General features: G+C 42.1%; 1 protein-coding gene across 2 annotated transcripts in view; it reads right to left on the bottom strand.

Annotated features, from left to right (window-relative positions):
• Positions 1–16,565, bottom strand: part of slco5a1 (solute carrier organic anion transporter family member 5A1) — a 38,545-nt gene that overhangs the window by 13,358 nt on the left and 8,622 nt on the right. For both annotated transcript variants that reach the window (XM_067578766.1, XM_067578767.1), the window contains exons 3-4: positions 4,520–4,652; positions 4,210–4,430 (exon numbers count right to left, since the gene is read on the bottom strand). In XM_067578766.1, the coding sequence (XP_067434867.1) occupies positions 4,210–4,430; positions 4,520–4,652 (354 nt within the window). The remainder of the gene's footprint in view (positions 1–4,209; positions 4,431–4,519; positions 4,653–16,565) is intronic.

The following is a 16,565-nucleotide window of genomic DNA, read 5'->3' on the forward strand; positions in this document are numbered from 1 at the left end:
AAACACTTTCAGGTTATAAATGAACACAATCTAAACATCAATATTGCCTTTTTAATTACCTGTCTGTGCCTGTAGGTGTAGCCTGAGATGAAATGAAACTCATATTAAGCTATGATTACGTGAGCTGTATAATGCAAGCATGTGGATCATGTGGATCTATGCTGCGAGCACAAAACAAGCCAAGCTCTGCAAATCCAGCGTGAATGCCGTCATCCTTGGTTCATCATAACAAGGGCAAATATGCCCTTTCCGTCTGCCTGAGGCCAGTGTCTATACGATTTGGCCGACATGATGCAGAATGCCCTCTCATCTTGTCACTCACAAGTCATGTGGTCAAACTGTAAGTACATTATTGTTACTAGGCAGAATGAAACGCTCTCTTCTAAACTAGCTTGATGAGGAAACCTAACAAAAGTGGAAGGAAGCTTCTTTTTTTTTCAACCGATCCCCAAAGATAAACCTCTGATGTCACTTTCTCTCCATCAGAGCGAATGCATCGCAGAATCATTTTCTAAACAAGAGCTAATAAAGATTCACTTTCATACTCACAGCCACATCAGCAAGGCAGATGCTTGCTGTCATGGCAACTCTCAGTTGAAAGCATTACCTCTTAAATTATGACACCACCATGCCGTCCATGAAACTCCACAAGATGTCAGCCAATAGCATTGAATGGCCATTTATTTAGTCCGCAATAAGCCCAATTATTAAAAATGCTTAAAAAACGGTCCCATGAAATGAAAAATGCCTTTTAAATCCTTAAACACATTCCACTCAACATCAAGTCCTATCCAAACATCCTGTTTAATGTACAAACGCAATGTGAGAAAAAATGACAAAGCCCATCCCTTGTATAAAAAACAGTTTGCCTTAAATGTTCTTTCCAGGAACACAAGGTTACAGAAAACCCTATTCCCAGGGTCACTGTAACATATGAGCTCCTCCATCTCAACAAGACTGAGGCGTAAAATTTCCAGAGCAGCGTGTGCCAAAATGCAGACCTCCGCAATTCACAGGGACCTCAGAATCAAGGTGCAGCTTTTCTACAATAAAATGAGGCAGCTCTGGTTACTGTAGATGAAGGATGTCCTGTGGAAGACCCCAGGACATGCTGCAGAGGTTACATCTCCCAGCTGAGTGGGAGAAAAACTGCTGTTAACTAATGTAAATGTCTGGTTTGTCCTGTTCGCCCTCTTAAATCTATGACACTAAGTATTGGTTTGTCTTTTACACAAATAACAGTGTGAACACAAAGACAGCAAGAGACAGAAAATCTAATTACGCAGTTGAAAATCCAGAAGGCCAGAAAAGGTCCCTTCAACAAAAGTAATTATTGACAAGAAGCGAGGTTACACGTGTACACACAAAGCTTCTTAATTCAAATGAATTTGAGCTTCTTTGAATTTGAAAAGTCAGACTTTAAAACATTTGGCTGGGGATGACGTATCTAACTGAGCACACAATTGGCATCTCCAGTTTAGTTCTGTGCGTGTCCGGGTGTCTTAAGCCCTTGGCTGAGGGCTAATATTATGACTTTACAGTCATCTGAAAGGCTATCATTAGAGCTTCTTCTGGCTCACGTGCTTCACAGATGTCATGTACTAAAGAAAGAAAAACAGAGAGGGCAGGAAATATGTGAAGTAGCTTAATAATGCCTTTTATTAGGGAGGCTATTAAAAAGCTGGCCAGCCGCTAACTGGGTGGCACGGTGCCTTGATTTGGGGATAGCCGTCCCAGCGCTAATTCAACTAATCTTGTTGTAGGTGGGGAAATGTTAGCATCTGTCAGTGTTCTCCCAGATCAAAGGTACGAATAATATAGTGACGCTAATCATTTCATTCCTGGGGTGCTGGGCTGTAATCTTGTCTGGAGGGGGGACAGATGGCGAGGTCCTGTTGACGTCTCCAGCAGCTGCTCTCTCAATCAGACAGACCACTGGCTCGTTATAAGTTGCCACAGTTGTTTTTTCTTTTCTTCTTAATTTATTTCATGACTTGGTCAAATTGTTTCATCCATGTGCTTTTCCAAAACGTTTCTCTTCGAGGCAGGACAAGTCATAATAGCATAGTCTTTGTAATATGCTCTGTAGATCACACAAGTGGTGTTTCAACTTATGAAGCTGGTCAAGTCTAAGCAGTGGATGTGATATGATTGTTAATTCTACTAGTTCTAAAACAATTGGGAGATGATTGATTTGTTGATTGTCAGAAAATGAATTACCAACTATTTAAATAATCAGTTACTTGTTTATTCTATTTACTTCTGGCTACTGGTGTGAGGATTTGCTAGTTTTCTCGGTTTTATATCTTTGTAAACTGAATATTTTGGGGTTTTGGATTGTTGGTCAGACAAAACAAGACATGAAGAAAAGGTCACCTTGAACTACGGATGCACCAACTCCAACTTTTTCTCTCCCAATATCAATTCTGATACCTCAACTCAGAGTATCAGCAGATACTAAATACTGATCACATACCAATGTCGTCTTTTTCCCAAATTTCAATCTTTATATCTTACTACATGGAACTCATCTGAATATTTTTATGTAAGGTAACCTGTGGCCAGGAATTGCTGTGGCAAATCTGAGTCAGCGGCACACCATGACAGAATGAATGTAAATCATAGTAGAAACGCTGAATTTTGACATTGACTGACACAGATGGAGAAACTGTATTCAGTGTGGATTGGTCATATCGTGGCTGATACTAATCTGCTTAATAAGGTCAGCATCTGAGTGAAGTGAAGTGAGTTGAGTCAAAAAATATTTGCAAGCAAACTTCTTTTGTCCTACTTAAGAGTAAAATATCAACTGACATTACTGTATCTTACAGGATCTGTATTTTAAATCCTGTCAGGTAAGTCTTTAGTAACTGAAATATGAAATGTGATATATGTGGCGGCAATTAGTCATTCATACTAACTGATATTGCATGGAAAGTCCAAAAAAATGCTAAAAATCGCTTTCAAACCGCAGTTGACCAAGGTCTGGAACATTCCATAATAAGTCTGTCCCTCTCACTCACATTACTGAAATTACTCAGTGTTTGCATTTTTCAGTGTCTGCTGTTGATGTGAAGGGCAAAAAAAAAAAAATGCTTGTTGAAAACAGCTTATCTTTCACAGAAAATGCTAAATTTGTGCTATAGACAAAACACACACACCCCAATGAAAGGACACACACAACACTAAAAAACGTTACAGATCTAAACATTGAAGTGCCTGACTGTGCAAAATTGGCCATAGTTTGCACAAAAGCCCAAAACATCCTGCTGGGACAAGTAAAACAGCAGAAGAGTGGCTTGAAGATGTTGTACAGCATGCACGGTTACAGTATATATATATATATATATATGCATTCCAGTACAAAATGCTGCGCTGGGTTGTGCACATAAGTATGGATAAATGCAGCCATTTAAATACATGTTTGAATTCATGATGGTTATTTTATGTATAATGAAGAGTGCAAGAGCAAGCCTGTATACGGCTGTGCGGCTGTTTAGCTCTGCTGCCGAGTCCGTTTACTCCTGTGTGTGGAAACGTGACTGAGTTCCCCTGAGAGCTCATTTAAGAGAGAGAGAGAGAGAGAAATAGAGAGAGAGAACTGCCTGTCTGAGAGAAAAAAGGCAGACAAGAGGAAGCTGGGAAACACTGGAGCAGGATTCAGCTTAACCAGGGGGGTTCTCCGAGGGAAAACCGGGAGATACCTGGTTAATCTGACAGAAAATAATAAATCTTCTAGCATCGCTGCCTATAGATGCATTACAGCTTTATTATGTGTGCATATGTACTGCCACTAAACGCGATTGAAGGATTGCATGACCTTCCGTGCATTGAGAGAATGGTTTCTTCAGGGGGCGGGGGGTGTAAAAAAACATACTGTCCTTAATTTCTTCAGCTGATGGCAACAAAGCAGCCATGTTTACTAGTAATTTATTAGAGTAAATAGAGCCCAGTGCCCAACTAAAACCGCCGATGTTAACAGTTAATCACCTTCTTCATTAAGTGTGTGGACAACCTCCTCTATCACAAATCAATACCATCTTTAAAGGAGACCTCAATGGAGCCTCCATTATTAGATAAAATGACTAATCCTGGCCATTGACTGGATTATGGGCCATTTGTACATCAATAGCTTCCTTTGTGTAAGATACTTGTAACACCGCGGAGCAAAGAGGTGAAAACAGGAGGCTGATATCATCCGCTCCTCACCTTTGATGTCCTTCCCAAAGCCCATGGAGGAGGAGACGTTCTGGCCTTTGCCACCGGACTTTTCTTTCATCACGTCATCGTCGCTGGACACGTCACCGGGCGAGCTGATCTTTTTCTTCTTCTTCTTCTTTTTGTGGCGTGGAGGCAGCTTTTTGGGGAAGGCAAACATGGGGAAGATGACCAGAAGCATGGCTATGGAACACAAGAGAAAGCCGCTCCACCTGAAAGAAGGAAACAACAGCTGGTAAAAAAACAAGAGCACACAAGCAGCGCACATAAGGAACTGTCACACACACACGTGCATATTTACCAGTTGCCAACAAAGCGAGGGTCACTCTGGTCGATGTTGACAACAGTTTTGGGGTCCACGTAGAAGCCGATGAGCACGCCTCCCAGCAGGTAACCAGCTGCAGGTCCCAGGGCTCCCATCACATACATGATGGCTAGAGGAGACACAAACAGATCCAATAATAAACTTCCTTCACATCACATACTTTTCAAAACCTTCCTAATGGGAAGTAATAGAAATAATTTGTAAATTTGGATGAGCATGAAGCCAAAATTAACTCTCATTATTAATTGGAAGACAGCACTTTGTTTCAGAAGTTGCTCATTGCTCATTAATGCTCTTAATGACCCGCTGTTCTATGTGACTGTTTAAATCAGACTTGTGGGAGCTGTTCATTACCCCTGATGCATCACCCACCATATTCAGAACACCTGCGCTGAGATCTGTAGGAACTTTCCAGCGGCCCTGAGGTCATTTCTCACAGCTTCTGAAACGTCTGTAGCAACTGACCTGAAAGCTCCAGAGGTCTTGCACTGACCTGAGGGCACGCCTGCAGCTTTCCTACACCAGCAAACCTCAGAGCGAGCCGGGGCGAAACATTAACCCTCGGGGGGGGCCTCTCAGACCATCACTGAGGTAAGCCAATCACACTCCATCACTTTGCCGCAGGAAGGGAAAAACTCATTAAAGTTAGATAACCGTAGTTGGACAAGTGGAAAAACCTCCTGCAGACATCCAGCAGAGACACAAGTCAAAGCCATTTAGCAACCGTAATCAGGGGGGCAAACTTTCTATAATTACACCTGGAACATTGCCGCAAGCTGTCTGGTTGCATGTGTGTGTGAATGTGTGTGACTGAAGAGTAGGGATTAGCTCTTTATAAATGTTAGAGCGTGCATGCGCATATGCATTAAAAATATTTTCGTGAATTACAAAACTCTCACCCACAACCAGACTTTGCAGTTTTGTGAGCAAAAACGCTCCTGTTCCTCTATTTCTATCTCTCAAATGTCACTTTCTTGGATGCTGGCAGCATGAACCCCCATCGGCAGTGTGTGTGCACACATGGGAGAGTGTGTTTGTGACAGAGTCTGTGTTTAGTGCAGAGGCAGCAGGTGTGCTCTGTGTCCAGACCAACACTCAGATGTCTAATCTCTCCCCGGAGACTAAAGAGACACCTCCCCTCTGCCAGATTACATAACAAATGCATGCACACACACACACACAAACACTTCTCCTCCATCAACAAAGTTGTTTTATTGCCAGTGAAAGCTCAAAAGCCAATTCATCTCAGTCTGTTTCACCAAATGTTTCAGCCATCCTGCCAACATTTCCATATAGTCTTCCTACATCCAAAGTGGCTTGCATCTATTACTGCCCTCATACTTTTATCCCAGCTCTTTGAGTGCAGTTTGACATCCCTTTCTTTGTGGATGGATGCCAACACAGTACAAATATCCATGTTTGCTCCTATACCGAGGTTCCAACAATGTACCAAATCCCATATCCTTATCTAGACTTAATTAAATCAGGCTTTCCTTTAACAACACTATTGGGAAAAAGAGAAAGAGAGGAAAATATTGCTTAAAGAACAAAAAGACCTTTTAACAAATCCTCTTATCAGCGTAAAGCAGACACACACACACACACACACACACACACACAGACAGCAGCATGAACACGACATGCATGAAAATGTGCAAGACAACAATGGTCAATTCCAAGGGCTGCGAAGACTGTGTGTAGACATGCAATGATCCCCATACAGTATGTGAGTGTTGCGTGTGAGCCTGAAGGTCTGTGGCAGTTTCATTCCTATAAATCTACCCGAGAAGACATTCAAATCACTTCTCTAAGCACCTAAAGCAGGTGTCCCTCTTTCACTTCTCTCGCCTCTTTCTTTCCCTTTCCCTCGCATATCGTATTTCATTTTTTTAACTCCTTTCACTGTGCCATTTCTCATATCCTGCTGGTTGCAGAGTCAATTCACTGCAGCAGTCAAACCGTTGCACAATGTAACAGGATATTACCACCCGGAGACAATAAACAATTAATTACAGTTGGCGAGGACGGCAAGGTCTTATCTTATTATCTCCATCTTGAAATTGAAAACGTCTCGCAAAAAACCTTTGCTGGTGCATCACACTTTTGTGGCACGCAGCAAAATCATTTTCAACCATAAAGCAGCGACCACAGTCCACAATATAAAGGCTGACTATAATACCGACGAGACCGTACTGATTTGCAGCTGAAGGTTGAGTCTGAACAGTTGGTACGCATCATTTTATAGATGGCAGGGGTTTCAGATTTGAATCTCGTGTCTTGACTGAACTTCAGACCAGTCAGACTCTTTAAAGCTGTGCAAGCAAATGCGAATCTGGACATCTCGAAGTATGATCCAGTAGTTTTGAGCTAAAAATATCAGGTCTGAATATTCCTAAATGATGCTTAGAGAATGCAGATCCACATAAAGAAAAGCCCCTTAATTAATCATTCCCATTGCCTCACCTTGCAGACTGCTGACCCTTCCTATACCCCAGAAATATAGCTCACCATCATTTAAATGCAATCTGGCTGCAGACAGATACAACGGGTGCACTGAGCCGTTCACTCACCGGGCACAGGTTGAGCACCAAGTATGGTTCTTTGGTTGCCCTCCAATGTCTATCTCCCCTTTCTTGGGCACCCAGGCAGGGACGGCCATATTTTATCCCCCTTGGGTGACTGTGTAAGTGCCTGTCTTGCTGCTCCATCCATCATTTTAACAGTGTTTTGCCCGACTGGAGGATGAAGGGTAGTCATAAACTATGCCCTATCCTGCCCGCTTGGCATCAGGCCGTTCGCTGTAGTTTAGGATCAGTATGTTGGGATGAAGGGATTGGAGGGCTACGGCCGGGCTGAAGGGCGGCTAGGGCAGAGCCATTGGATTGAGGAATATGCTGGCACAGCAGCAGCGCTCCATCACACACAAACACATGCTGCGGTGGCAGACGTCAGTGGAGCGTAGGGGGTGCATGCCAATGAAGAACGCATGGCGCGCCACAGGCTCACTTTACTGAATTACGCAATAGACCTTCACCAGCAGCATGTGAAGGACAATACATTATAGGCTTCATATGGCTTCCTACACGTGTGCAGGTAATGGATTATGAGCTCTCCATTGCAGTTATTGGTTTTTCACTCTTATTTTATACAAAGTCAGCATCTAAACCCTCTACATGGTCATTCAGCCTGACTTTCAATATGTTCTGTTAATTTTGTGCTGACTATGTGCTATGCATTAGACATGCATGAAAAGATACAAATTGAGGATGAAGTCACAGAGCATGCAAGTTAACATATTACAAGCAGAATTCAATTTCAGCAAAGAAAATGTTTATTGCACGGGCTTGTGGAAAACAAATGCACGCACACGTGAACTGAAAAGGTCTCATCGAGATGCATGAATTACAACTCTGTGACTTTAATGTCAACCAAGGTCTGCACGTGACAGGGGGGGTGCAGGGACATCAAGGGTAAGAGTGAAGGCGGAATAAGGTTAGAGGGTTTTATAGTGTATCATTGACCCCAATTTAGTGTTTCAGTTCCTGAGTTTGTGATGGATGAATGCCTCGGTGTCAGGCAGCGGAAGAAGAGATTTACACGTCAATAATCTAGAAGGAGAAAGGCAATATAGTGAGAAACAAGGAGAAATAAAAACTGATAAACTGAGAGAAGAGCAGCAGGGAGGGAAAGTGGAGATGAAGAAAAACAGAGGTAGGAAAGGAACAATAACATTTGAGAGGGGGAGCGTAAGTGATAGAACATAAGAAATAGAGGGGGAGGAAAGAAGAGGAGCGAGCTGAAGTCTGTGGTGACTGATCCTGCTGTGTAACAGTGAGATAAAGCTTGCTCAGCAACATCTCATATCTAACCTTCAGGGACCAACACTGCTTTGTTGTCTCCACTCTGCCTCCTCCACACTCTGTAAGAGCTCTGCTCCTTCTAACCGCTGTATTCATGATCTGCACTGAGTCATTCACAGCTTGTAGGAATGAATGAGGGTCAAACGGAAAGAGAAGAATGGCAGACGAGAGCAGAAGAGATGTGAATTAGATACATTATTACAAGAAGGTGAACGTCCTGGTGGCCGCTGACACTTTTGTAGTGGTGAAATTATCTTCACTGCAAGACTATTGTCCTGCATCTTCAGCTGGTTCTGCCTATCTGTCTGAAACTAATGATTTTTTTTCATTTCAAAGTAATCTGCTGATTACTTTTTTTTGATTGTTTGATCTATAAAATGTCTGAAAATAGTAAAAATGCTCCTCACATTTTTCCAAAGACCAAGCTGATGTCTTTAAATTGATTTTGTCCAATCAATAGTCCAAAACTCAAATATATTCAATTTACAATTATACAAAATAGAAAAAAGCAGCAAATCTGCACATTTGAGAAGCATTTTTGCTTGATAAATGACTTAAATGGTTAATTAATAATCAAAGATTGTTGACATTAAAATGAAGTGACGTAATCTTTATTGTGAAACAATATTAATAACAGAATGAGATTTTAGACATTGTCACTAGATTCTTCAATGTCATGCAGCTTCATTTGCAACATCCAAATTCCAGCTCTGAAAGCTGATTTCCTGCAGTAAATGCAAAGAATTCTGGGATACACGGCACCCGACTGCTCCCACAGTTGCCTTGACTGTGAATGGAATTTAAAGCGTAATAATAAAATGGCGTCTGTGGTGCGCTCCCTCCCCCGCCCTCCCCCTCAACCTCTCCTGACCTTCTGTTCTCTTCACCCCTCACCCCTCATCCCTGAGACGCAGCCAGAGCAGCGGAGAATGAAGGAGGAGAACGCGGAGCAAAACAAACCTGATGAGAAAGCACCTTGCACCAAATGAAGCCGCTCCCCCGGTGGCCAAACTAATTACCACAGATTAATGATTTGATTTAATTACGTAGACAAAATAAAAAGGACAGGACTTTCACTGCCTTGTCGGAACACTGTGGGGTTAAAAGGTTGAGGCTACAATCCCCACAACAGAGGAATTATCAGAGTCACACTGCCCTTTTATCACATCTACAACTCAATACAGAATGAACTAAAATTGACAAGAGTCTGTCAATGCGAGCGTCTCATTGCAGTAACTCTCTTTAGTTTTGGATTTTTTTTTCTCTGTTGTCAATGTCCTGCAATAAAAAGCTGCAAACGTATGAGTCTGGCTCTGCAATCCCTTTCCACTCTCTGGCTGGTAACTTCGTTTCAATGAATTATGTAGCACTCCACCTGGCTATTAGCCTACAAAGCCCAGTGAGCCTCCAAACAATCCTGAGAATGGATGGCAGGCAGGCGCACAACGACCTTGGATTTGTATTCAATGCTTCAAGCTGGAGCTGTCTAATCTCTAAAAGATGTGATCACGTTATCTTCTCAGCATTACTCAAGAGCCGTGTCATGTTGATCTATGTAGCTTTATGCATCGCACATTTGCTGTTCACTATGACCTAATAATCACTTTTTTTACCGCAGCTGTATGACAGACAAAAATCTGAACGAGCTATTCTGCTTTATTCAGTAACTATTGTATTTTATGTCAGCACACACTTCAGAATTCTCATTTGCAGTCCAGCACAACACCTAAAGGTCTTTGGAAAGTGTCGCTGCAGGTGACAACTGTATGATAGATGATCTATGCGGCTGTGGCTGTTTAAAAAAAAAAAAAAAAAAAAAGAGAATAAAAGAGAGGGACACCGCTCTATGCATCCCTGTGTTATGGGGATCAATTCAGTCATGTGACCTTCCCCCGATAGACAAGAGGAGGAAAAAGACAATGAAATAGGGGAACGACTGCATTGTCATGGAAAGTTGCTGACATGGCAGTGTCTTCTTACAAGTCCTAACCTTACAGTTTTACCCAGAGGGCATGCACGGGGACTGTGGCCTCTCAAACACAAACATATATAGACACAACACACAGGAGTAAGGGCAGTGGGATAAAGTGCATTAATATGCATGAGTTATCCAGATGATACGCATACACAACCGGATTATAACATTGCATGTTATGAGGCATGTTTTCTCTAAATCCATTTGTTGTGAAGTGCTAGTGTGTTCTTTCTCTTTCATGTTGCATCTTGTTCTGAGTCCCAAAACTGATTTAGTGTTACAGCGACAAATTCCTGTAGCACGAGTAAGTGCAGATTCTCATTCATAGCCTTAGGAGAGGAGTTGTCTTTGCATGATTGTATGTGTTCATGTATTGGGCACAAGGTGAAAAATGGGGGGGGAAAGTGTCTATTTGGGTACGTGTACAAGTGACTTCTATAGAATACGGACAGTCAGGGAAATGGAAATGAAGAGAGAGGATGTGACGGGGCATGAACAGAGAGAAAAGATGGAAAAGTAAGGTAGAGGTGGTGGAATGAATGAAAATGAAGTGTGATAGGAAAAAAAATGATTAAGTTTCCATCAAGTTAGAGACTAAATGGACATAAAACTAAATCAGATATTCAGACACGGACAGACAAGATAGAATTTTAATCAAGATCTCTTCAGTGCCCCCCTCCAACCAGCTACTGGCACACAAGCTCACATTAAAGTATATTTAAACAACCACATCAGTGCATATTGGACAGAATTAGACTAACCAACACACTGATGAAAGCCAGATAGAAACTGCGCTGTTATAAACAGGTCAAGAGGCCATTTTCTGCCATGGGTTAAAGCCAGCAGACAGTCTCTCTGTGATAATAACATGCAGATTTAGCTTTGCAGTGACACATCAGTTGGTTTGGTATTACCAAAATGGAGCACAGCCTCACCAGGGCTATAAATATGCCTCTGCACGTGTGTGTGTGTGTGTGTGTGTGCGCATACATTTTCCAGTAAATTGTGTGAACTTCACCTCAAAAGAACTTTCCTACTGTAGACAAATCTGGTTTCCTGAGCTAAAATTTGTTTTGAAATGGGCTGAAATGACTGCATTAACTCCTGAATAAGATGTCCCTTATTTTGTTGACAGAACCAGTTTGGGTTAACATGGTCTACCTGAATGATGACAAATTCTTTTTAATTCTTACTCTTGAAATAAATTTGGACATAAAGTCTCCAAAGATGTATTACAATTTTAAAGTACCAGACTACTTTGAAGACAGAGAGGCTTCATGTGCATTTCCTGAATTATTTTTACCACATGGTGGATGTTTTGAAAATGACCACAATGACCAAAAAGACAAATCTAATTTATCGATTGCGCATTGATTATATATTTATTTTCATGTTAAGTTCTACGCAGTGCTCCTATGCCACAGACAGAATAGTGGGTGGTAAAAGGTTTAGATAAGTATGACATAAAATGGTTCAGATCATGCCTTGTAGTGGAGAGCCAGTAAGGATGTGGTGAATATTTTAATGGATCAAGTACAGTAAAGAACTTTGATCCTGGTGTGCAGTCGGCACTGACTGGTACAGAGCAAGAGCTCAGACTTTATCAGGCAGACAGGACTTCTAAGAACCAAATGATCAAAAACATCAAACACCTTTCTGACTTAATTCAACATTCAAGCCACCCATCATGCTTTTGTACCGCTTTACCTCCCGAGCATTAATGTTATAAGCCCCTTAAGCAAAGACATGACAAGTCACAAGGGAGGCCAAGGACTTGATCAGCATCAGTTTGCCTTTCCCATCTCTCCCGACTCCTAACATCCTCTACCATACAGCAAACTATGACCCAGTGACCTTTACCTCTCATCCAGATGCAGGTCATGAGGTGATGATGTGCCTGATTAATGGTGCCGAGGTGAGAGAGACAATGACGGCAGGTCAGGATCCAATATCTACTGTGCATGCTCTGCTGGGGTCGCTCTTTTTGAAAAGTATCATAAATAGTGTCCTCTGTTGTTGGGTTTTATACCAAAGCTCTTCGCTGCAGGACAATAATTCCCAAATCTTTGCTGTAGTGCAGGAATAACCCATAATGTACACTGTAATCAATTTTTCATGCAAGCTGCTATACTTTCCATTCAGGGGTTCCCTAAGCTCACATTGCTAAATCAAATATTTAGAAAATGAAAGAAGAGAGAATGGAAAGGGTTTTCTCTATTCTTAGCCGCTCCCCAGCTGCATGAGGAAAGCTATGGTACAGCAGTCGGCCAGTCGGTGAGTGAGGCATCACGTCTGCAAACCACAAACATACTTTCCTTCATTCACTGATACAGGTCATCACAAAAGTGACACAACTGGCATTTATTAATAAATGGTTCTAACCAGACAGCAGACATGCAGACAGTCAAAGAAAAAGTTGTAGCAGTCATCAATTACCACATTCGTCTATAGCGTGCAAGGCTTTCCAGAGGGACCCAATCTACCCACATCGTTTACGGTACAACTCGTGTGCATCAGTGAGGTCACGGACCCTAACTCTGACATTAAATCACCATTTTCTGCTGATTCTTATGCTGGCCTAAGACTGGACCTGCACTGACAGCAAAAGGCCACAAATCTGCTGCTGCTGATGTCGACCAGAATCCACTTAATGGGCTGAGGGCTGCGGGAGTATGGCTGAATGCAAAGAAACCTAAATGGGCTAAGTTGCAAAATCAACTGGGAACATGGTGATGGAAGGAGAACCCAGCCAGCGATGCATAACAGGTCAGTCCTCAGCTGCCCACTCTTGTATGCTTCATTAAAGCATGTGACTGGGCCTCTAAATCCATCACTGTCAGATGGGCGAACCCTGAGTCTGATAGAAGAAGTCTGAGTTTAGGAGAGCTTTTTGTGTCAAGTGGGAGTTCCTTTACTAGAATTATTGTGATTTACATTGATTGAAACTGTTTTTTTAATTGGTAACTTATGTGTATTTATTGTTGTTTTTGTAAAAATTGCAGTTTTTTCCCAATTCACCATTATACTGCTATCTCAGAGATTGCATGCGTCTGTCACTGACTGATGTGGTTGCAAGCTTAACCAAGGCTATTAACTGTATAACCTGAGGAAGCCTGTGGTGAAATACATTTTTCATAGCTGCACTTGTTATAACATGAATATCATTCATACGAGTGAGCAATGATTCACTTCTGAGTTTTATTTCTTGTCATTTTATAACTGCTTTCATCAGAACCCAGAGAGGTATTTCGTGAAAGCTGTGCACAAAGCAATCTTACTTTGTTGTCGATCATGAGTTTGTTAGAGAGGCGGTGTGAGGGGGTGAGGGAGGATTCTCACCATCTACGCCGGCGTTATATAGCGTTATTTATTAGACAGTTGGAAATCTATTTCACTCTTTTATCCCTCACAGTCTCTCCTTGTGACAAGCCAATCAAAGCAACACATTTCTCTTTAACTGGCTTAGTGATGGAATGTCATTCAAAGGCACAGCCTAAGAGAAATGTGCTAATTCCTTTGTGCCTCCTCCCTTTCACATTACTTCACTCTCTAATACTTCTCAGAAGTCTTGCACACACTGCCGCATCAGTAAAGCCTGTTGGTCTCTTAAATGTCTAATCCCTCATCTTGCGGATTTGTCTAATAATCCATCTTTCTTTGTGACTCTTACTCCCATGCCACTTACATAATTTGAACAAACACACAATTTTTATTTATCCAAGACTAACTCTTTTAATGGAGGACTGAAATGAGGAGTTTAGAACATTTTCTGCCAATGAAAGCTCTTCTTGTACACACTGAGGTAAAAAACAAAAAAAAGAGCAAAGTTCAGGTCAGAATGTACCTTGAAAATGTACAGAACATAATACAGGGCAACAGGCAGAGACAGAGAGTCCACTGTTCAGCTTGTTATTTTTTCCTCACTTTCTGGCCAAACTGTCAAGTCAACAAATTGCTATTCTAGGTTAGGATTAGTCATCAAATTTGTGAGATTAAGGGCACAGTTAAAGTTTATGAAGGCTTTTCTAGGTGAAAAATTACCAAGCTGTGGCTTTACAGGTTAGCCAAACAGTATCAGTCATTACACAGAGGATAAAAATGGACATTTACGGCCATTACAGTAAATGGTGACAGTTGGCTTAACCATATTAATATCTGATCAAAACTATACAGTATGTCATCCGGCCAATCCGAGGAGATTCTCTCATTACCTCCTTACATTCCCTCTTGCCAAAACACGCACACACACACACACACACACACACACACATACATATGGACCTGTGGTTATACCCCAGCCCAGATGCCTCATTCATGGCCACTCAAGATTATCTGCCACCCTCTCAAAATGCTGGAACATCATCTATGCATAGACAAACACACAGAGTGGCAACAGACTCGGTGTGTTTGGCTCCACATTTGGGAGCACTCCACTAGTGTGTGTGTGTGTGTGTGTGTGTGTGTGTGTGTGTGTGTGAATACATTAGAGTAGCAAGTATGGGTCTTAGTTTGTAAGCCACAAGCTTGCACCTGCACCTTTTCAGCCTCTCTCATTGACAGACATGGCACAGCAATCTGGTCCATGGTATTAAAGCAGTGCCCCCACCCCCCCACCCCCCACCTTGCCTTCAGCCAGCCACCAAAAATCTGGCTGTTTCATCAGTACATCCCTCCTCCCTCCAATCCCTGCTTGGGCTCCTCCTTAAGAGGAAAGTAAACAAGAAAGAATGCTGATTCCAACTTTACAGAGCTCACTCATTATTAAAGTCTTCTTCATACACAAAACACCATTTCTAATAGCTCACATTAGCTCATGCCTGAGAAAACATAACATCATATCTGAGATTAACCAGAATATCAAAGCATATTCTTAATCACATTTCTTGCTGTTACTTATGTCTGCATGTACAGATGTTTTCCAAATGTGTGTCCTGTGTAAGCTCCATTTCCTTGGCAACAATGGGAAAATTGGATTTGCTGGTATCTTGAAGGATAAAAAGCTAAAAGAATACATAAATAGCTGAGCTTAAGACAAATGTGATCTTGCGTACTGTGCATGTGAATTCAATTACTGTAGCAGAACATGCAGCATATGGAGTGACTACATCGCACTACCCTGGTAATAAAAAGACTTAGTGCAGAGGTGCCTCCTACACACGGTGACGGGAGTGTATGAATCCAGTCTTGACATTCCTCTGCCAGACTTATTTGAAGTCTTTACACACGGGCACAGATGTTTAAATGCCACTGCATGCTTGCAGTAAAAAAAACAAAGTATATACGGTCTTCAACACAAAACTCCGCCTCCTGCGACTCTTACACCCGCTCCCAACAAGCCCCAAAAACCTCACCCACCCCCAACTGCAGGTGCACACACACTCACATACATGCACACACACACACATACACACAGTGCAAGCACCCTGCCAGCTTTTAACAGCTGCTCTTCCACCATTCACACCCTGAGATCGTCTACCAACAACTAGGCCCCCCACAATGTAAAACACACAGCGACAGGAACAAAAGCCTGAAAGCATTAGAGCGGTGAGCTTTGGGGAAATTATTATACAGAATCCTACTGTGTACTTTTAATAAACTGTTAGACAGCATTTCCCCCCCTTAACTTCCCACAATGAACAAATTCAGTCAGCTAACATCTGCGGACGACTCTAGTCAAAACACTGTCTCTCCAATGAGCTATATCACGCTTACATGTTAGCCTATTAGCCTTTATTATATAATGCAAAACCAGCTTAATGCTACATTTAGTGGCGTAACAGAGCCTGGCAGAAGCGCTATGACAGACAAATGAATGCACACAGCAACATTCGCCCCAGTCTGCACGCCTGTCAAGCTACATTTTTGGTCTTTAGTGCATTATTTTCCGGCATGGCTGCATATGTGTCTGCGAGCGTGCCAGCGTGCGTGCGTGTTCAGTATCAGTCCCACAGGGTGAGGTCAGAAAACGTTTAGAGGCACGCATCTCCCTCGGAGTGAGCTTTAGTCCCTCCAGGAAGCTCAGCACAGATGGGTCTGCTATGTACAGCCAGCACAGTAGGACAACAGCTGAAGGTCAGAAGGGGACAAATGCCAATTTAGGGAAAAAGAAAAAAAAAAAATCATGTAAACAGGACATCCAGTGTATGAAAATGCCAATATAAAAGGAACAAAATGAGTTAGAAATGGC

This window comes from Thunnus thynnus, chromosome 21 (assembly GCF_963924715.1).
Source record: "Thunnus thynnus chromosome 21, fThuThy2.1, whole genome shotgun sequence".
In the NCBI taxonomy this organism is placed as follows: Eukaryota; Metazoa; Chordata; class Actinopteri; order Scombriformes; family Scombridae; genus Thunnus; species Thunnus thynnus.